This window comes from Engystomops pustulosus, chromosome 3, assembly GCF_040894005.1.
Source record: "Engystomops pustulosus chromosome 3, aEngPut4.maternal, whole genome shotgun sequence".
NCBI classification, from domain to species: Eukaryota; Metazoa; Chordata; class Amphibia; order Anura; family Leptodactylidae; genus Engystomops; species Engystomops pustulosus.
The window spans coordinates 235,893,050-235,914,315 of NC_092413.1; the positions used below are offsets into that span (position 1 = coordinate 235,893,050).

The 21,266-nt window shown below is 57.7% G+C and overlaps 1 protein-coding gene across 2 annotated transcripts in view; it reads left to right on the forward strand.

The window, feature by feature from the left end:
- Nucleotides 1-20,866, forward strand: part of EIF2B4 (eukaryotic translation initiation factor 2B subunit delta) — a 49,286-nt gene extending 28,420 nt beyond the window's left edge. Inside the window, exons 3-13 of one of the 2 annotated variants that reach the window (XM_072144082.1) lie at nucleotides 9,670-9,808; nucleotides 9,891-10,109; nucleotides 10,331-10,410; nucleotides 12,168-12,259; nucleotides 12,332-12,446; nucleotides 12,518-12,594; nucleotides 12,903-13,005; nucleotides 13,078-13,205; nucleotides 19,815-19,992; nucleotides 20,181-20,361; nucleotides 20,623-20,866. In XM_072144082.1, coding sequence (XP_072000183.1) covers nucleotides 9,670-9,808; nucleotides 9,891-10,109; nucleotides 10,331-10,410; nucleotides 12,168-12,259; nucleotides 12,332-12,446; nucleotides 12,518-12,594; nucleotides 12,903-13,005; nucleotides 13,078-13,205; nucleotides 19,815-19,992; nucleotides 20,181-20,361; nucleotides 20,623-20,822 — 1,512 coding nt within the window. In that variant the 3' untranslated portion in view covers nucleotides 20,823-20,866. The remainder of the gene's footprint in view (nucleotides 1-9,669; nucleotides 9,809-9,890; nucleotides 10,110-10,330; nucleotides 10,411-12,167; nucleotides 12,260-12,331; nucleotides 12,447-12,517; nucleotides 12,595-12,902; nucleotides 13,006-13,077; nucleotides 13,206-19,814; nucleotides 19,993-20,180; nucleotides 20,362-20,622) is intronic. The other variant, XM_072144083.1, reaches the window with a different exon arrangement.
- Nucleotides 20,867-21,266: the final 400 nt, after the last annotated feature.

Sequence of the window (21,266 nt, forward strand, 5' to 3'; positions counted from 1 at the left end):
CGTAGTTGTCTATGCGTCTTCCTCCTGGTCTCTGGGTTACTCCTCCCGTGTTCTCGTAGTTGTCTCTGCGTCCTCCTCCTGGTCTCTGGGTTACTCCTCCCTTGTTCTCGTAGTTGTCCATGTCTTTTCCTCCTGGTCTCTGGGTTACTCCTCCCGTGTTCTCGTAGTTGTCTCTTCGTCTTACTCCTGGTCTCTGGGTTACTCCTCCCGTGTTCCCGTAGTTGTCTCTGCGTCTTCCTCCTTGTCTCTGGGTTACTCCTCCCGTGTTCCCGTAGTTGTCTCTGGGTTACTCCTCCCTTGTTCTCGTAGTTGTCTCTGCGTCCTCCTCCTGGTCTCTGGGTTACTCCTCCCGTGTTCTCGTAGTTGTCTATGCGTCCTCCTCTTGGTCTCTGGGTTACTCCTCCCGTGTTCCCGTAGTTGTCTCTGCGTCTTCCTCCTGGTCTCTGGGTTACTCCTCCCGTGTTCCCGTAGTTGTCTCTGCGTCTTCCTCCTGGTCCCTGGGTTACTCCTCCCGTGTTCCCGTAGTTGTCTATGCGTCTTCCTCCTGGTCTCTGGGTTACTCCTCCCGTGTTCCCGTAGTTGTCCATGTCTTTTCCTCCTGGTCTCTGGGTTACTCCTCCCGTGTTCTCGTAGTTGTCTCTGCGTCTTCCTCCTGGTCTCTGGGTTACTCCTCCCGTGTTCCCGTAGTTGTCTCTGCGTCCTCCTCCTGGTCTCTGGGTTACTCCTCCCGTGTTCCCGTAGTTGTCTCTGGGTTACTCCACCTGTGTTCCCGTAGTTGTCTCTGGGTTACTCCACCTGTGTTCCCGTAGTTGTCTATGCGTCTTCCTCCTGGTCTCTGGGTTACTCCTCCCGTGTTCTCGTAGTTGTCTCTTCGTCTTACTCCTGGTCTCTGGGTTACTCCTCCCGTGTTCCCGTAGTTGTCTCTGCGTCTTCCTCCTTGTCTCTGGGTTACTCCTCCCGTGTTCTCGTAGTTGTCTATGCGTCTTCCTCCTTGTCTCTGGGTTACTCCTCCCGTGTTCTCGTAGTTGTCTCTGCGTCCTCCTCCTGGTCTCTGGGTTACTCCTCCCGTGTTCCCGTAGTTGTCTCTGGGTTACTCCACCTGTGTTCCCGTAGTTGTCTCTGCGTCTTCCTCCTGGTCTCTGGGTTACTCCTCCCGTGTTCCCGTAGTTGTCTCTGCGTCTTCCTCCTGGTCTCTGGGTTACTCCTCCCGTGTTCCCGTAGTTGTCTCTGCGTCTTCCTCCTGGTCTCTGGGTTACTCCTCCCGTGTTCCCGTAGTTGTCCATGTCTTTTCCTCCTGGTCTCTGGGTTACTCCTCCCGTGTTCTCGTAGTTGTCTCTGCGTCTTCCTCCTGGTCTCTGGGTTACTCCTCCCGTGTTCCCGTAGTTGTCTCTGCGTCTTCCTCCTGGTCTCTGGGTTACTCCTCCCGTGTTCTCGTAGTTGTCTCTGCGTCTTCCTCCCGTGTTCCCGTAGTTGTCTCTGTGTCCTCCTCCTGGTCTCTGGGTTATTCCTCCCGTGTTCTCGTAGTTGTCTCTGCGTCTTCCTCCTGGTCTCTGGGTTACTCCTCCCTTGTTCTCGTAGTTGTCTCTGCGTCTTCCTCCTGGTCTCTGGGTTACTCCTCCCTTGTTCCCGTAGTTGTCTCTGCGTCTTCCTCCTGGTCTCTGGGTTACTCCTCCCGTGTTCCCGTAGTTGTCTCTGCGTATTCCCCCTGGTCTCTGGGTTACTCCACCCGTGTTCTCGTAGTTGTCTCTGCGTCTTCTCCTCCTGGTCCCTGGGTTACTCCTCCCGTGTTCTCGTAGTTGTCTCTGCGTCTACCTCCTGGTCTCTGGGTTACTCCTCCCGTGTTCTCGTAGTTGTCTCTGCGTCCTCCTCCTGGTCTCTGGGTTACTCCTCCCGTGTTCTCGTAGTTGTCTCTGCGTCTTCCTCCTGGTCTCTGGGTTACTCCACCCGTGTTCTCGTAGTTGTCTCTGCGTCTTCTCCTCCTGGTCCCTGGGTTACTCCTCCCGTGTTCTCGTAGTTGTCTCTGCGTCTACCTCCTGGTCTCTGGGTTACTCCTCCCGTGTTCCCGTAGTTGTCTCTGCGTCTTCCTCCTGGTCTCTAGGTTACTCCTCCCGTGTTCTCGTAGTTGTCTCTGCGTCTTCCTCCCGTGTTCCCGTAGTTGTCTCTGCGTCCTCCTCCTGGTCTCTGGGTTACTCCTCCCGTGTTCTCGTAGTTGTCTCTGCGTCTTCCTCCTGGTCTCTGGGTTACTCCTCCCGTGTTCTCGTAGTTGTCTCTGCGTCTTCCTCCTGGTCTCTGGGTTACTCCTCCCTTGTTCTCGTAGTTGTCTCTGCGTCTTCCTCCTGGTCTCTGGGTTACTCCTCCCATGTTCTCGTAGTTGTCTCTTCGTCTTCCTCCTGGTCTCTGGGTTACTCCTCCCGTGTTCCCGTAGTTGTCTCTGCGTATTCCCCCTGGTCTCTGGGTTACTCCTCCCGTGTTCTCGTAGTTGTCTCTGCGTCTTCCCCCTGGTCTCTGGGTTACTCCTCCCTTGTTCTCGTAGTTGTCTCTACGTCTTCCTCCTGGTCTCTGGGTTACTCCTCCCTTGTTCTCGTAGTTGTCTCTGCGTCTTCCTCCTGGTCTCTGGGTTACTCCTCCCGTGTTCCCGTAGTTGTCTCTGTGTCTTCCTCCTGGTCTCTGGGTTACTCCTCCCGTGTTCTCGTAGTTGTCTCTGCGTCTTCCTCCTGGTCTCTGGGTTACTCCTCCCGTGTTCTCGTAGTTGTCTCTGCGTCTTCTCCTCCTGGTCCCTGGGTTACTCCTCCCGTGTTCTCGTAGTTGTCTCTGCGTCTTCCTCCTGGTCTCTGGGTTACTCCTCCCTTGTTCTCGTAGTTGTCTCTGCGTCTTCCTCCTGGTCTCTGGGTTACTCCTCCCGTGTTCCCGTAGTTGTCTCTGCGTCTTCCTCCTGGTCTCTGGGTTACTCCTCCCTTGTTCTCGTAGTTGTCTCTGCGTCTTCCTCCTGGTCTCTGGGTTACTCCTCCCTTGTTCCCGTAGTTGTCTCTGCGTCTTCCTCCTGGTCTCTGGGTTACTCCTCCCGTGTTCCCGTAGTTGTCTCTGCGTCTTCCTCCTGGTCTCTGGGTTACTCCTCCCGTGTTCTCGTAGTTGTCTCTGCGTCTTCCTCCTGGTCTCTGGGTTACTCCTCCCTTGTTCTCGTAGTTGTCTCTGCGTCTTCCTCCTGGTCTCTGGGTTACTCCTCCCGTGTTCCCGTAGTTGTCTCTGCGTCTTCCTCCTGGTCTCTGGGTTACTCCTCCCGTGTTCCCGTAGTTGTCTCTGGGTTACTCCTCCCATGTTCTCGTAGTTGTCTCTGCGTCCTCCTCCTGTCTCTGCGTCCTCCTCCCGTTTTCCCGTAGTTGTCTCTGCGTCCTCCTCCTGTCTCTGGGTTACTCCTCCCGTGTTCTCGTAGTTGTCTCTGCGTCTTCCTCCTGGTCTCTGGGTTACTCCTCCCTTGTTCTCGTAGTTGTCCATGTCTTTTCCTCCTGGTCTCTGGGTTACTCCTCCCGTGTTCTCGTAGTTGTCTCTTCGTCTTACTCCTGGTCTCTGGGTTACTCCTCCCGTGTTCCCGTAGTTGTCTCTGTGTCTTCCTCCTGGTCTCTGGGTTACTCCTCCCGTGTTCTCGTAGTTGTCTCTGCGTCCTCCTCCTGGTCTCTGGGTTACTCCTCCCGTGTTCCCGTAGTTGTCTCTGCGTCTTCCTCCTGGTCTCTGGGTTACTCCTCCCTTGTTCTCGTAGTTGTCTCTGCGTCTTCCTCCTGGTCTCTGGGTTACTCCTCCCGTGTTCTCGTAGTTGTCTCTGCGTCTTCCTCCTGGTCTCTGGGTTACTCCTCCCGTGTTCCCGTAGTTGTCTCTGCGTCTTCCTCCTGGTCTCTGGGTTACTCCTCCCGTGTTCTCGTAGTTGTCTCTGCGTCTTCTCCTCCTGGTCCCTGGGTTACTCCTCCCGTGTTCTCGTAGTTGTCTCTGCGTCTTCCTCCTGGTCTCTGGGTTACTCCTCCCTTGTTCTCGTAGTTGTCTCTGCGTCTTCCTCCTGGTCTCTGGGTTACTCCTCCCGTGTTCCCGTAGTTGTCTCTGCGTCTTCCTCCTGGTCTCTGGGTTACTCCTCCCGTGTTCTCGTAGTTGTCTCTGCGTCTTCCTCCTGGTCTCTGGGTTACTCCTCCCTTGTTCTCGTAGTTGTCTCTGCGTCTTCCTCCTGGTCTCTGGGTTACTCCTCCCTTGTTCTCGTAGTTGTCCATGTCTTTTCCTCCTGGTCTCTGGGTTACTCCTCCCGTGTTCTCGTAGTTGTCTCTGTGTCTTCCTCCTGGTCTCTGGGTTACTCCTCCCTTGTTCTCGTAGTTGTCTCTGCGTCTTCCTCCTGGTCTCTGGGTTACTCCTCCCTTGTTCTCGTAGTTGTCTCTGCGTCTTCCTCCTGGTCTCTGGGTTACTCCTCCCGTGTTCCCGTAGTTGTCTCTACGTCTTCCTCCTGGTCTCTGGGTTACTCCTCCCTTGTTCCCGTAGTTGTCTCTGCGTCTTCCTCCTGGTCTCTGGGTTACTCCTCCCGTGTTCCCGTAGTTGTCTCTGCGTCTTCCTCCTGGTCTCTGGGTTACTCCTCCCGTGTTCCCGTAGTTGTCTCTGCGTCTTCCTCCTGGTCTCTGGGTTACTCCTCCCGTGTTCTCGTAGTTGTCTCTGCGTCTTCCTCCTGGTCTCTGGGTTACTCCTCCCTTGTTCTCGTAGTTGTCTCTGCGTCTTCCTCCTGGTCTCTGGGTTACTCCTCCCGTGTTCCCGTAGTTGTCTCTGCGTCTTCCTCCTGGTCTCTGGGTTACTCCTCCCGTGTTCCCGTAGTTGTCTCTGCGTCTTCTCCTCCTGTCTCTGGGTTACTCCTCCCATGTTCTCGTAGTTGTCTCTGCGTCCTCCTCCTGTCTCTGCGTCCTCCTCCCGTTTTCCCGTAGTTGTCTCTGCGTCCTCCTCCTGTCTCTGGGTTACTCCTCCCGTGTTCTCGTAGTTGTCTCTGCGTCTTCCTCCTGGTCTCTGGGTTACTCCTCCCTTGTTCTCGTAGTTGTCCATGTCTTTTCCTCCTGGTCTCTGGGTTACTCCTCCCGTGTTCTCGTAGTTGTCTCTTCGTCTTACTCCTGGTCTCTGGGTTACTCCTCCCGTGTTCCCGTAGTTGTCTCTGCGTCTTCCTCCTTGTCTCTGGGTTACTCCTCCCGTGTTCTCGTAGTTGTCTATGCGTCTTCCTCCTTGTCTCTGGGTTACTCCTCCCGTGTTCTCGTAGTTGTCTATGCGTCCTCCTCTTGGTCTCTGGGTTACTCCTCCCTTGTTCTCGTAGTTGTCTCTGCGTCTTCCTCCTGGTCTCTGGGTTACTCCTCCCGTGTTCCCGTAGTTGTCTCTGCGTCTTCCTCCTGGTCTCTGGGTTACTCCTCCCGTGTTCCCGTAGTTGTCTCTGCGTCTTCCTCCTGGTCTCTGGGTTACTCCTCCCGTGTTCTCGTAGTTGTCTCTGCGTCTTCCTCCTGGTCTCTGGGTTACTCCTCCCTTGTTCTCGTAGTTGTCTCTGCGTCTTCCTCCTGGTCTCTGGGTTACTCCTCCCTTGTTCTCGTAGTTGTCTCTGCGTCTTCCTCCTGGTCTCTGGGTTACTCCTCCCGTGTTCCCGTAGTTGTCTCTGCGTCTTCCTCCTGGTCTCTGGGTTACTCCTCCCGTGTTCCCGTAGTTGTCTCTGCGTCTTCCTCCTGGTCTCTGGGTTACTCCTCCCGTGTTCTCGTAGTTGTCTCTGCGTCTTCTCCTCCTGGTCCCTGGGTTACTCCTCCCGTGTTCTCGTAGTTGTCCATGTCTTTTCCTCCTGGTCTCTGGGTTACTCCTCCCGTGTTCTCGTAGTTGTCTCTTCGTCTTACTCCTGGTCTCTGGGTTACTCCTCCCGTGTTCCCGTAGTTGTCTCTGCGTCTTCCTCCTTGTCTCTGGGTTACTCCTCCCGTGTTCTCGTAGTTGTCTATGCGTCTTCCTCCTGGTCTCTGGGTTACTCCTCCCGTGTTCTCGTAGTTGTCTCTTCGTCTTACTCCTGGTCTCTGGGTTACTCCTCCCGTGTTCCCGTAGTTGTCTCTGCGTCTTCCTCCTTGTCTCTGGGTTACTCCTCCCGTGTTCTCGTAGTTGTCTATGCGTCTTCCTCCTTGTCTCTGGGTTACTCCTCCCGTGTTCTCGTAGTTGTCTATGCGTCCTCCTCTTGGTCTCTGGGTTACTCCTCCCTTGTTCTCGTAGTTGTCTCTGCGTCTTCCTCCTGGTCTCTGGGTTACTCCTCCCGTGTTCCCGTAGTTGTCTCTGCGTCTTCCTCCTGGTCTCTGGGTTACTCCTCCCGTGTTCCCGTAGTTGTCTCTGCGTCTTCCTCCTGGTCTCTGGGTTACTCCTCCCGTGTTCTCGTAGTTGTCTCTGCGTCTTCCTCCTGGTCTCTGGGTTACTCCTCCCTTGTTCTCGTAGTTGTCTCTGCGTCTTCCTCCTGGTCTCTGGGTTACTCCTCCCGTGTTCCCGTAGTTGTCTCTGTGTCTTCCTCCTGGTCTCTGGGTTACTCCTCCCGTGTTCTCGTAGTTGTCTCTGCGTCTTCCTCCTGGTCTCTGGGTTACTCCTCCCTTGTTCTCGTAGTTGTCTCTGCGTCTTCCTCCTGGTCTCTGGGTTACTCCTCCCGTGTTCTCGTAGTTGTCTCTGCGTCCTCCTCCTGGTCTCTGGGTTACTCCTCCCTTGTTCTCGTAGTTGTCCATGTCTTTTCCTCCTGGTCTCTGGGTTACTCCTCCCGTGTTCTCGTAGTTGTCTCTTCGTCTTCCTCCTGGTCTCTGGGTTACTCCTCCCGTGTTCCCGTAGTTGTCTGTGCGTCTTCCTCCTGGTCTCTGGGTTACTCCTCCCGTGTTCTCGTAGTTGTCTCTGCATCTTCCTCCTGGTCTCTGGGTTACTCCTCCCGTGTTCCCGTAGTTGTCTCTGGGTTACTCCTCCCTTGTTCTCGTAGTTGTCTCTGCGTCCTCCTCTTGGTCTCTGGGTTACTCCTCCCGTGTTCCCGTAGTTGTCTCTGCGTCTTCCTCCTGGTCTCTGGGTTACTCCTCCCGTGTTCCCGTATTTGTCTCTGGGTTACTCCTCCCTTGTTCTCGTAGTTGTCTCTGCGTCCTCCTCCTGGTCTCTGGGTTACTCCTCCCGTGTTCCCGTAGTTGTCTCTGCGTCCTCCTCCTGGTCTCTGGGTTACTCCTCCCGTGTTCCCGTAGTTGTCTCTGCGTCCTCCTCCTGGTCTCTGGGTTACTCCTCCCGTGTTCTCGTAGTTGTCCATGTCTTTTCCTCCTGGTCTCTGGGTTACTCCTCCCGTGTTCCCGTAGTTGTCTCTGCGTCTTCCTCCTGGTCTCTAGGTTACTCCTCCCTTGTTCTCGTAGTTGTCTCTGCGTCTTCCTCCTGGTCTCTGGGTTACTCCTCCCGTGTTCTCGTAGTTGTCTCTGCGTCTTCCTCCTGGTCTCTGGGTTACTCCTCCCTTGTTCTCGTAGTTGTCTCTGCGTCTTCCTCCTGGTCTCTGGGTTACTCCTCCCTTGTTCTCGTAGTTGTCTCTGCGTCTTCCTCCTGGTCTCTGGGTTACTCCTCCCGTGTTCCCGTAGTTGTCTCTGCGTCCTCCTCCTGATCTCTGGGTTACTCCTCCCTTGTTCTCGTAGTTGTCTCAGCGTCTTCCTCCTGGTCTCTGGGTTACTCCTCCCTTGTTCTCGTAGTTGTCTCTGCGTCTTCCTCCTGGTCTCTGGGTTACTCCTCCCGTGTTCTCGTAGTTGTCTATGCGTCTTCCTCCTGGTCTCTGGGTTACTCCTCCCGTGTTCTCGTAGTTGTCTCTGCGTCTTCCTCCTGTCTCTGGGTTTCTCCTCCCGTGTTCTCGTAGTTGTCTCTGCGTCCTCCTCCCGTGTTCTCGTAGTCGTCTCTGCGTCCTCCTCCCGTGTTCTCGTAGTTGTCTCTGCGTCCTCCTCCTGGTCTCTGGGTTACTCCTCCCTTGTTCTCGTAGTTGTCTCTGCGTCCTCCTCCCGTGTTCTCGTAGTTGTCTCTGCGTCCTCCTCCTGGTCTCTGGGTTACTCCTCCCTTGTTCTCGTAGTTGTCTCTGCGTCTTCCTCCTGGTCTCTGGGTTACTCCTCCCGTGTTCTCGTAGTTGTCTCTGCGTCTTCCTCCTGTCTCTGGGTTACTCCTCCCGTGTTCTCGTAGTTGTCTCTGCGTCCTCCTCCCGTGTTCTCGTAGTTGTCTCTGCGTCCTCCTCCTGGTCTCTGTTCCTGCAGTAGCGGGATGGTTGTGGGTTCAGTGTTTCTGTTTTATTTCTGCCTTTTTGGGGTGGAAGAGAGAATATAAATAATGCCCAGATGGGCCCCAACAATTGGGTTCATCTAAAATCCAGTACAATAAAACATTTGGTGTTGTGTAATTCCAATAATGTTTGAGGTTTATAATAGTGATAACTGGATGGAGGAAAATTATAACCAATTCCAGTATGTCCGAAAGAAATCCATAATCTGATTGTGCGGAGACTCCAAAAGGTCTTCGTGTCTTCTCCCAGGACACATGTTGTACCGTATATACTCGTGTATAAGCCGAGATTTTCAGCACAAAAAATGTGCGGAAAAACCTCGCCTCGGCTTATACACGAGTCAGTGATAAAAATAAATACATTAATACTCACCCTCCGGTGTCCCCTATGTTCCTTGCGGCTCCCGGCGGCTTCTTCACTCTTCACTGGCCGGGAGATCACGCTGGTCGTCGCACACTGTGACGTCATCAGCGGCGACAGCGCGGCATCACAGTGTGCGACGGCCAGCGCCATCTCCCGGCCAGAGAACAGTGAAGAAGCCGCCGGGAGCCGCGATGGGGATCGGAAGCCGCCGGGAGCCGCGATGGGGATCGGAAGCCGCCGGGAGCCGCGATGGGGATCGGAAGCCGCCGGGAGCCGCGATGGGGATCGGAAGCCGCCGGGAGCCGCGATGGGGATCGGAAGCCGCCGGGAGCCGCGATGGGGATCGGAAGCCGCCGGGAGCCGCGATGGGGATCGGAAGCCGCCGGGAGCCACGATGGGGATCGGGAGCCACGATGGGGATCGGAAGCCGCCGGGAGCCGCGACGAACATCGGGACAACGGAGGGTGAGTATTAAGTTTATTTCTTTATCTGTATAGGGTCTCACTGTATACTACTGGGGGCTGGCTGTATACTACTGGGGGCTGGCTGTATACTACTGGGGGCAGGCTGTATACTACTGGGGGCAGGCTGTATACTACTGGGGGCAAGCTGTATACTACTGGGGGCTGGCTGTATACTACTGGGGGCTGTGCTGTATACTACTGGGGGCTGTGCTGTATACTACTGGGGGCTGTGCTGTATACTACTGGGGGCTGTGCTGTATACTACTGGGGGCAGTGCTGTATACTACTGGGGGCAGTGCTGTATACTACTGGGGGCTGGCTGTATACTACTGGGGGCTGGCTGTATACTACTGGGGGCTGGCTGTATACTACTGGGGGCTGGCTGTATACTACACCCTCGGCTTATACTCGAGTCAATAGGTTTTCCCAGTGGTAAAATTAGGGGTCTCGGCTTATACTCGGGTCGGCTTATACTCGAGTATATACGTCCAGGGGTCTCTGTGCTGTCTGTTGGGGGTAGCTCCGCCTCGTTGGTTCATTAACCTTTCATGTGTATAGGTGAAGGGTCAGGAACTTACCAAAGAGGAAAAGGTTCGCCTACGGAAAGAGAAGAAGCTTCAGAAGAAGAGCAAGGAGAAGGTGTCTGCCCCGGTGGTGGCCCCGGTGGTGGTGGAGCAGGAGAGTGCGCCCCAGAGAGGTGAGAGCCTGTGACCTCAGGGGTGTGCAGTGTTTGGGGTCCAGCTGGGGGCCTTGTCTTGCTATGTTCCCTTATTTTGCAGTAGACTCCTTCCATCCCTCTGTTGCAGCTCCTGTCGCTCCACCCCATGTTTCAGTCACGTATGAGCCTCCTGCTGGAGGAAAGACCAAGGCAGAGCTGCGAGCGGAGAGGAGAGCCAAGCAAGAGGCGGAACGCGCCAGCAAGCAGAGCAAGAAGGCGGAGCCAAGTGCAGGTCAAGCATCTGCCAAAGTGAAAGCCCCGCCCCCTGAGGGCCAAACGGGTGAGAGCGCCGCCCCCCGAGGGCCAAACAGGTCCTAGCATGTCTTTCTCCCCGATCCTGCATCTCTCCATTGGCATTCTCCTCTTTCTCCTACCCCAGAGGGGTCTCTGCGTCTCCATCTTCCTTCTTTTTCCCTGTATCTCCTGACCTGCTCCTCCTCGTCCTCTCTCCTGTTCCTCCCTCTTTGTGTTTCCTATTGATTATGTCTGTCTCCTCCGCAGTGAAGCGCCTTCCAGAACATGTCCTTGTGGATGATCCGGAGGCACAGAAAAAACTAGCAAAGAAACTGGAAAGGCAGCAGGTGAGCTCAGCGCCGGGCCCTCTTGGGATACCCCCTACTCTTCAGCCTGTCCCTCCTCTCATCCCTCGGGCTGTCGCCGGCCGCTCCCTCCCCTCCTCTCATCCCTCGGGCTGTCGCCGGCCGCTCCCTCCTCTCCTCGGCCCCCCGGGCTGTCGCCGGCCGCTCCCTCCCCTCCTCGGCCCCCCGGGCTGTCGCCGGCCGCTCCCTCCCCTCCTCGGCCCCCCTGGGCTGTCGCCGGCCGCTCCCTCCCCTCCTCGGCCCCCCTGGGCTGTCGCCGGCCGCTCCCTCCCCTCCTCGGCCCCCCTGTGCTGTCGCCGGCCGCTCTCGGCCCCCCTGGGCTGTCGCCGGCCGCTCCCTCCCCCCCTCGGCCCCCCTGGGCTGTCGCCGGCCGCTCCCTCCCCTCCTCGGCCCCCCTGGGCTGTCGCCGGCCGCTCCCTCCCCTCCTCGGCCCCCCTGGGCTGTCGCCGGCCGCTCCCTCCCCTCCTCGGCCCCCCTGGGCTGTCGCCGGCCGCTCCCTCCCCTCCTCGGCCCCCCCTCCCCTCCTCGGCCCCCCTGTTCTGTCGCCGGCCGCTCCCTCCCCTCCTCGGCCCCCCTGGGCTGTCGCCGGCCGCTCCCTCCCCTCCTCGGCCCCCCTGGGCTGTCGCCGGCCGCTCCCTCCCCTCCTCGGCCCCCCTGGGCTGTCGCCGGCCGCTCCCTCCCCTCCTCGGCCCCCCTGGGCTGTCGCCGGCCGCTCCCTCCCCTCCTCGGCCCCCCTGGGCTGTCGCCGGCCGCTCCCTCCCCTCCTCGGCCCCCCTGGGCTGTCGCCGGCCGCTCCCTCCCCTCCTCGGCCCCCCTGGGCTGTCGCTGGCCGCTCCCTCCCCTCCTCGGCCCCCCTGGGCTGTCGCCGGACGCTCCCTCCCCTCCTCGGCCCCCCTGGGCTGTCGCCGGACGCTCCCTCCCCTCCTCGGCCCCCCTGGGCTGTCGCCGGACGCTCCCTCCCCTCCTCGGCCCCCCTGGGCTGTCGCCGGACGCTCCCTCCCCTCCTCGGCCCCCCTGGGCTGTCGCCGGACGCTCCCTCCCCTCCTCGGCCCCCCTGGGCTGTCGCCGGACGCTCCCTCCCCTCCTCGGCCCCCCTGGGCTGTCGCCGGACGCTCCCTCCCCTCCTCGGCCCCCCTGGGCTGTCGCCGGACGCTCCCTCCCCTCCTCGGCCCCCCTGGGCTGTCGCCGGACGCTCCCTCCCCTCCTCGGCCCCCCTGGGCTGTCGCCGGACGCTCCCTCCCCTCCTCGGCCCCCCTGGGCTGTCGCCGGACGCTCCCTCCCCTCCTCGGCCCCCCTGGGCTGTCGCCGGACGCTCCCCTCCCCTCCTCACCCCCCCTGGGCTGTCGCCGGACGCTCCCTCCCCTCCTCGGCCCCCCTGGGCTGTCGTCGGACGCTCCCTCCCCTCCTCGGCCCCCCTGGGCTGTCGCCGACCGCTCCCTCCCCTCCTCGGCCCCCCTGGCTGTCGCCAGACGCTCCCTCCCCTCCTCGGCCCCCCGGGCCCGGTACACTGATGTTATTATGTCTTTGCCGCATAGAAGTGACTGGGGCAGTGAGATGTGCGAATGATGGGGGTGTATCAGCGGGTGTTGTGGTTGTTCTGTGTTTTACTCCAGTCACTTCCAGAGCTGGAGTCATAATTCTGCTGGCATGCTGTTGGTTTAGTGATTGCTGTGGTGCCTTGTAGACTTGCAGCTTTGGCTGTGACTGGAGTAGAGCTGTTTGTGGTCTCTTGTCTGTAGGTTCCTTACCGCCAGGACTATGGTAGGAAGGTCAGCCTGTTCTCCCACCTGCACCAGTACAGCCGCAAGATCCCCCTCACCCAGCAGATGAGGTGAGAATGTCGCCTGCAGTGTGGGGGGCGTGGTATGTGCCCCCGTCCTCACCTGTCCCTGTTATCTCCCAGCATCCCGCACTCTGGGATACACCCGGCCGTGGTGCGGCTCGGCCTCCAGTACTCGCAGGGCATCGTCACCGGCTCCAACTCCCGCTGCATCGCTCTACTAAACTGCATCAAACAGGTAAGGTGAGCTCCGCCCTGTCCCCGCCCCCTACCGCCTGACAGGTGAGCTGCCACATTCTTGTATGACAGGTGATACGGGACTACAGCACGCCGCCCCACGAGGAGCTGTCACGGGACCTGGTCAACAAGCTGAAGCCCGCGATTAGGTAAGGGGTGATCAGAACCTGGTACCCCAACAACCACAACACAGCACGAAATGCCCCCAGGCCCCAGAGCAAACTACAATACAGTGCACAACCAGACCCTATAATACTGGCTGGAGACCAGACCACCAGGGCCCTCCTACCCCCCCCCCCCCAACCCTAACCCCCCAGAGCAGATCTATAACACTGGAGACCCCCGTACGGAGCAGTGTGGAGTAGGTGGTGACTCTGATGTGGTGCAGTTTGAGGTTTATACATTTAGGGTCCTCTGTGTATTTGGGGTTTTTGATCTTGCCGTTACCCTTTTCTAGCTTCCTGAATCAGTGTCGCCCCCTGTCAGCGAGTATGGGAAATGCCATCAAGTACATAAAGAAGGAGATCTCCAACATCAACCGGCAGAAGGGGGAGGAAGAGGTGAGGTGTCATGGCGGCGGGTGTAGTGTCATAGCCGGAGGTTGGTGATCATTGGGAATTCTCCCTCCTCAGGCCAAGGACCATCTCTATCAGTGTATAGAAGGTTATATCCATGAGAAGATCGGGCTGGCTGCACAGGCCATCGCCAAGTCTGCCGTGGAGAAGATCAGCGAGGAGGACGTCATCCTGGTGTATGGCTGGTAAGTAGTGCCCTGGCTGCCCCCCCCCCCTCCGTTACTGCTTCTTCCCACCCTGACCCCTTCCTTTCTCCCTCCCTTCCTTCCTTCCTCCTCCCTCCCTCCCTCCCTTCCTTCCTCCTCCCTCCCTTACTGCCTTACTGCTTCATTCCACCCTGACCCCTTCCTTCCTCCCTCCCTTACAGCTTCCTCCCACCCTGACCCGATCCTTCTTCCCTCCCTTTCTGCTTCCTCCCACCCTGACCCGTTCCTTCCTTCCTTCCTTCCTCCCTCCCTTACTGCTTCCTCCCACCTTGACACGTTCCTTCTTCCCTCCCTTACTGCTTCCTCCCACCCTGACCCCTTCCTTCCTCCCTCCCTTACTGCTTTCTCCCACCCTGACCCGATCCTTCTTCCCTCCCTTTCTGCTTCCTCCCACCCTGACCCGTTCCTTCCTTCCTTCCTCCCTCCCTTTCTGCTTCCTCCCACCCTGACCCGATCCTTCTTCCCTCCCTTTCTGCTTCCTCCCACCCTGGCCCGTTCCTTCCTTCCTTCCTCCCTCCCTTTCTGCTTCCTCCCACCCTGACCCGATCCTTCTTCCCTCCCTTTCTGCTTCCTCCCACCTTGACACGTTCCTTCTTCCCTCCCTTACTGCTTCCTCCCACCCTGACCCCTTCCTTCCTCCCTCCCTTACTGCTTCCTCCCACCCTGACCCCTTCCTTCTTCCCTCCCTTTCTGCTTCCTCCCACTCTGACCCCTTCCTTCCTTCCTTCCTTCCTTCCTCCCTCCCTTTCTGCTTCCTCCCACCCTGACCCGATCCTTCCTTCTTTCCTCCCTCCCTTACTGCTTCCTCCCACCCTGACCCGATCCTTCTTCCCTCCCTTACTGCTTCCTCCCACCCTGACCCGATCCTTCTTCCCTTCTTTTCTGCTTCCTCCCACCCTGACCCCTTCCTTCCTTCCTTCCTTCCTCCCTCCCTTTCTGCTTCATTCCACCCTGACCCCTTCCTTCTTCCCTCCCTTTCTGCTTCCTCCCACCCTGACCCGTTCCTTCTTCCCTCCCTTTCTGCTTCCTCCCACCCTGACCCGTTCCTTCTTCCCTCCCTTACTGCTTCCTCCCACCTTGACACGTTCCTTCTTCCCTCCCTTACTGCTTCCTCCCACCCTGACCCCTTCCTTCCTCCCTCCCTTACTGCTTCCTCCCACCCTGACCCGATCCTTCTTCCCTCCCTTTCTGCTTCCTCCCACCCTGACCCGTTCCTTCCTTCCTTCCTTCCTTCCTCCCTCCCTTACTGCTTCCTCCCACCTTGACACGTTCCTTCTTCCCTCCCTTACTGCTTCCTCCCACCCTGACCCCTTCCTTCCTCCCACCCTGACCCCTTCCTTCCTCCCTCCCTTACTGCTTCCTCCCACCCTGACCCGATCCTTCTTCCCTCCCTTTCTGCTTCCTCCCACCCTGACCCGTTCCTTCCTTCCTCCCTCCCTTTCTGCTTCCTCCCACCCTGACCCGATCCTTCCTTCCTTCCTCCCTCCCTTACTGCTTCCTCCCACCCTGACCCCTTCCTTCCTCCCTCCCTTTCTGCTTCCTCCCACCCTGACCCGTTCCTTCCTTCCTTCCTCCCTCCCTTTCTGCTTCATTCCACCCTGACCCCTTCCTTCTTCCCTCCCTTTCTGCTTCCTCCCACCCTGACCCCTTCCTTCCTTCCTCCCTCCCTTACTGCTTCCTCCCACCCTGACCCCTTCCTTCCTCCCTCCCTTGCTGCTTCCTCCCACCCTGACCCGATCCTTCTTCCCTCCCTTACTGCTTCCTCCCACCCTGACCCCTTCCTTCCTTCCTCCCTCCCTCCCTCCCTCCCTTCCTCCCTCCCTTACTGCTTCCTCCCACCCTGACCCCTTCCTTCTTCCCTCCCTTTCTGCTTCCTCCCACCCTGACCCCTTCCTTCCTTCCTTCCTCCCTCCCTTACTGCTTCCTCCCACCCTGACCCGATCCTTCTTCCCTCCCTTACTGCTTCCTCCCACCCTGACCCCTTCCTTCCTCCCTCCCTTGCTGCTTCCTCCCACCCTGACCCGATCCTTCTTCCCTCCCTTACTGCTTCCTCCCACCCTGACCCCTTCCTTCCTCCCTCCCTTGCTGCTTCCTCCCACCCTGACCCGATCCTTCTTCCCTCCCTTACTGCTTCCTCCCACCCTGACCCGTTCCTTCTTCCCTCCCTTACTGCTTCCTCCCACCCTGACCCGTTCCTTCTTCCCTCCCTTACTGCTTCCTCCCACCCTGACCCGTTCCTTCTTCCCTCCCTTACTGCTTCCTCCCACCCTGACCCGTTCCTTCTTCCCTCCCTTACTGCTTCCTCCCACCCTGACCTGTTCCTTCTTCCCTCCCTTACTGCTTCCTCCCACCCTGACCCGTTCCTTCCTTCCTTCCCTTACTGCTTCCTCCCACCCTGACCCGTTCCTTCTTCCCTCCCTTACTGCTTCCTCCCACCCTGACCCGTTCCTTCCTTCCTTCTTCCCTCCCTTACTGCTTCCTCCCACCCTGACCTGTTCCTTCTTCCCTCCCTTACTGCTTCCTCCGACCTTGACCCGTTCCTTCCTTCCTTCCTTCCTTCCTTCCTCCCTTACTGCTTCCGACCACCCTGACCCGTTCCTTCCTTCCTTCCTCCCTCCCTTACTGCTTCCTCCCACCCTGACCCGTTCCTTCCTCCCTCCCTTACTGCTTCCTCCCACCCTGACCCGTTCCTTCTTCCCTCCCTTACTGCTTCCTCCCACCCTGACCCCTTCCTTCTTCCCTCCCTTACGGCTTCCTCCCACCCTGACCCGTTCCTTCCTTCCTTCTTCCCTCCCTTACTGCTTCCTCCCACCCTGACCCGTTCCTTCTTCCCTCCCTTACTGCTTCCTCCCACCCTGACCCCTTCCTTCTTCCCTCCCTTACTGCTTCCTCCCACCCTGACCCCTTCCTTCTTCCCTCCCTTACGGCTTCCTCCCACCCTGACCCGTTCCTTCCTTCCTTCTTCCCTCCCTTACTGCTTCCTCCCACCCTGACCTGTTCCTTCTTCCCTCCCTTACTGCTTCCTCCCACCCTGACCCGTTCCTTCCTTCCTTCTTCCCTCCCTTACTGCTTCCTCCCACCCTGACCTGTTCCTTCTTCCCTCCCTTACTGCTTCCTCCGACCTTGACCCGTTCCTTCCTTCCTTCCTTCCTTCCTTCCTCCCTTACTGCTTCCGACCACCCTGACCCGTTCCTTCCTTCCTTCCTCCCTCCCTTACTGCTTCCTCCCACCCTGACCCGTTCCTTCCTCCCTCCCTTACTGCTTCCTCCCACCCTGACCCGTTCCTTCTTCCCTCCCTTACTGCTTCCTCCCACCCTGACCCCTTCCTTCTTCCCTCCCTTACGGCTTCCTCCCACCCTGACCCGTTCCTTCCTTCCTTCTTCCCTCCCTTACTGCTTCCTCCCACCCTGACCCCTTCCTTCTTCCCTCCCTTACGGCTTCCTCCCACCCTGACCCGTTCCTTCCTTCCTTCTTCCCTCCCTTACTGCTTCCTCCCACCCTGACCTGTTCCTTCTTCCCTCCCTTACTGCTTCCTCCCACCCTGACCCGTTCCTTCCTTCCTTCTTCCCTCCCTTGCTGCTTCCTCCCACCCTGACCTGTTCCTTCTTCCCTCCCTTACTGCTTCCTCCCACCCTGACCCGTTCCTTCCTTCCTTCCTTCTTCCCTCCCTTACTGCTTCCTCCCACCTTGACCCGTTCCTTCGTTCCTTCCTCCCTCCCTTACTGCTTCCTCCCACCTTGACCCGTTCCTTCGTTCCTTCCTCCCTCCCTTACTGCTTCCTCCCACCCTGACCCGTTCCTTCCTTCCTTCTTCCCTCCCTTACTGCTTCCTCCCACCCTGACCCGTTCCTTCTTTCCACCCTGACCCGTTCCTTCTTTCCACCCTGACCCGTTCCTTCTTTCCACCCTGACCCGTTCCTTCTTTCCACCCTGACCCGTTCCTTCTTTCCACCCTGACCCGTTCCTTCTTTCCACCCTGACGCGTTCCTTCTTTCCACCCTGACGCGTTCCTTCTTTCCACCCTGACGCGTTCCTTCTTTCCACCCTGACGCGTTCCTTCTTTCCACCCTGACGCGTTCCAACTTTCCACCCTGACGCGTTCCAACTTTCCACCCTGACGCGTTCCAACTTTCCACCCTGACGCGTTCCTTCTTTCCACCCTGACGCGTTCCTTCTTTCCACCCTGACGCGTTCCTTCTTTCCACCCTGACGCGTTCCTTCTTTCCACCCTGACGCGTTCCTTCTTTCCACCCTGACGCGTTCCTTCTTTCCACCCTGACGCGTTCCTTCTTTCCACCCTGACGCGTTCCTTCTTTCCACCCTGACGCCTTCCTTCTTTCCACCCTGACGCGTTCCTTCTTTCCACCCTGACCCCTTCCTTCTTTCCACCCTGACCCCTTCCTTCTTTCCACCCTGACCCGTTCCTTCTTTCCACCCTGACCCGTTCCTTCTTTCCACCCTGACCCGTTCCTTCTTTCCACCCTGACGCGTTCCTTCTTTCCACCCTGACCCCTTCCTTCTTTCCACCCTGACCCCTTCCTTCTTTCCACCCTGACGCGTTCCTTCTTTCCACCCTGACGCGTTCCAACTTTCCACCCTGACGCGTTCCTTCTTTCCACCCTGACGCGTTCCAACTTTCCACCCTGACCCCTTCCTTCTTTCCACCCTGACCCGTTCCTTCTTTCCACCCTGACCCCTTCCTTCTTTCCACCCTGACCCCTTCCTTCTTTCCACCCTGACCCGTTCCTTCTTTCCACCCTGACCCCTTCCTTCTTTCCACCCTGACCCGTTCCTTCTTTCCACCCTGACGCGTTCCTTCTTTCCACCCTGACGCGTTCCTTCTTTCCACCCTGACGCGTTCCTTCTTTCCACCCTGACGCGTTCCTTCTTTCCACCCTGACGCGTTCCTTCTTTCCACCCTGACGCCTTCCTTCTTTCCACCCTGACGCCTTCCTTCTTTCCACCCTGACGCCTTCCTTCTTTCCACCCTGACGCCTTCCTTCTTTCCACCCTGACGCCTTCCTTCTTTCCACCCTGACGCCTTCCTTCTTTCCACCCTGACCCCTTCCTTCTTTCCACCCTGACCCGTTCCTTCTTTCCACCCTGACCCGTTCCTTCTTTCCACCCTGACCCGTTCCTTCTTTCCACCCTGACGCGTTCCTTCTTTCCACCCTGACCCCTTCCTTCTTTCCACCCTGACGCGTTCCTTCTTTCCACCCTGACGCGTTCCTTCTTTCCACCCTGACGCGTTCCAACTTTCCACCCTGACGCGTTCCTTCTTTCCACCCTGACGCGTTCCAACTTTCCACCCTGACCCCTTCCTTCTTTCCACCCTGACCCGTTCCTTCTTTCCACCCTGACCCCTTCCTTCTTTCCACCCTGACCCCTTCCTTCTTTCCACCCTGACCCGTTCCTTCTTTCCACCCTGACCCCTTCCTTCTTTCCACCCTGACCCGTTCCTTCTTTCCACCCTGACCCCTTCCTTCTTTCCACCCTGACCCCTTCCTTCTTTCCACCCTGACCCCTTCCTTCCTTCCTTCCTTCTTCCCTCCCTTACTGCTTCCTTCTTTCCACCCTGACCCGTTCCTTCTTTCCACCCTGACCCCTTCCTTCTTTCCACCCTGACCCCTTCCTTCTTTCCACCCTGACCCCTTCCTTCTTTCCACCCTGACCCCTTCCTTCTTTCCACCCTGACCCCTTCCTTCTTTCCACCCTGACCCCTTCCTTCTTTCCACCCTGACCCCTTCCTTCTTTCCACCCTGACCCCTTCCTTCTTTCCACCCTGACCCCTTCCTTCTTTCCACCCTGACCCCTTCCTTCCTTCTTTCCACCCTGACCCCTTCCTTCCTTCTTTCCACCCTGACCCCTTCCTTCCTTCTTTCCACCCTGACCCCTTCCTTCCTTCTTTCCACCCTGACCCCTTCCTTCCTACTTTCCACCCTGACCCCTTCCTTCCTACTTTCCACCCTGACCCCTTCCTTCCTACTTTCCACCCTGACCCCTTCCTTCCTACTTTCCACCCTGACCCCTTCCTTCCTACTTTCCACCCTGACCCCTTCCTTCCTACTTTCCACCCTGACCCCTTCCTTCCTACTTTCCACCCTGACCCCTTCCTTCCTACTTTCCACCCTGACCCCTTCCTTCCTTCTTTCCACCCTGACCCCTTCCTTCCTTCTTTCCACCCTGACCCCTTCCTTCCTTCTTTCCACCCTGACCCCTTCCTTCCTTCTTTCCACCCTGACCCCTTCCTTCCTTCTTTCCACCCTGACCCCTTCCTTCCTTCTTTCCACCCTGACCCCTTCCTTCTTTCCTCCCACCCTGACCCCTTCCTTCTTTCCACCCTGACCCCTTCCTTCTTTCCACCCTGACTGCTTCCTCCCACCCTGACCCCTTCCTTCTTTCCACCCTGACCCCTTCCTTCTTCCCTCCCTTACCGCTTCCTCCCACCCTGACCCCTTCCTTCTTCCCTCCCTTACTGCTTCCTCCCACCCTGACCCCTTCCTTTTTTCCACCCTGACCCGTTCCTTCTTCCCTCCCTTACTGCTTCCTCCCACCCTGATTCGTTCCTTCCTCTGTGGTTTCCTGTCAGCTCCTCGCTGGTCACCTTTACGCTTTGTGAAGCGCACAACAGCGGCAAGAGGTTCCGGGTCATCGTGGTGGACAGCCGCCCGAGGCTTGAAGGGCGGGAGACCCTGCGGAGACTGGTGAACTGTGGCATCCACTGCACTTACATCCTGATCACTGCCATCTCCTACATCTTGCCTGAGGTGAGGGTCTGCCCAAAACGGGGAGGATGACCTGTAATGTAGATGTAAATCGGAGATTGTTGCAGCTCTATGTGTGACTGGAGTATAAGATGACACGCAGTGGTAGATCAGCGACTGCAGCTCTGAATGTGACTGGAGTATAAGGTGCGCGGGTGTGAACCTAACGTCATTTTCTGTTTTACACTCAGGTGTCAAAAGTCTTCCTGGGGGCGCACGCTCTTCTGGCCAATGGGTATGTCATGTCCCGGGTGGGGACCTCGCAAATTGCGCTGCTGGCCAAGGCGCACAATGTACCTGTGCTGGTGTGCTGCGAGACCTACAAGTTCTGTGAGAAGGTGCAGACCGATTCCTTTGTCTCCAATGAACTAGGTGAGTGTGGTCTAATAAGAGAAGCCCCCCAGTGCTGCCCCTGCTCCCCCGCCAGCGTACTTGTGATCTCCCTGGTCTCTGGCCTCATGGTGTATTGTTCCATAGGGGTGGCCTATAGGGCGGTGGATGGTCCTATAGGGGTGGCCTACAGGGTGGTGGATGGTCCTATAGGGGTGCTGTGTGTGGGTGGCGGGTGAGACCACATGACAGCACACTCTGTATGTCGCCTTACTGATCCCTCCTTATGTCCTCACCCCACAGATGACCCTGATGACCTGATTGTGACACGGAAAGGCCGATGTCCCTTACATCATTGGGCGAAAAATGAGTGGCTGCGGCTTCTGAACCTGGTGTATGACGTGACGCCCCCTAACCTTGTGGACCTGGTGATCACGGACCTGGGCATGATCCCCTGCACCTCTGTGCCGGTGGTGCTACGAGTGAAGAGCGGGGAGCAGTAGACGGGTAGCGGGGTCCTTGTATTATTAAACTTGTATCTACCTGATGTTCTGCGTCTCTGTAATGATATGGTGGGGTGCAGGATCATTCCCCCCCCCCCCCGAATAGTCAAAGATTATACCCCAATGGCAGTCACATGTCCCGTCCTCTGAGTGGTTTACCCCATTCAGAACAAATGTCAGAATGTCATGTGTCTGAATAATACCATGACTACTTCCACCAAAGTATAGCACAGAGGTCAGCGATGCTGGGTGACTGCGACTAGAGGAGTATTGCAGGGCTCAGCCTATGACATCACCAGCCCGTACCCTGTGAATGATTTTTATCTAGGGCTCCAGCAGACCTTCTACAATTGTAAGGTGATTGTCAAATTAGTAGATCTTTGTTCCTAGCGCTGGGATACGGCACAGAGAACGACACATTCAGTCATCAGTCGTGTACATAGA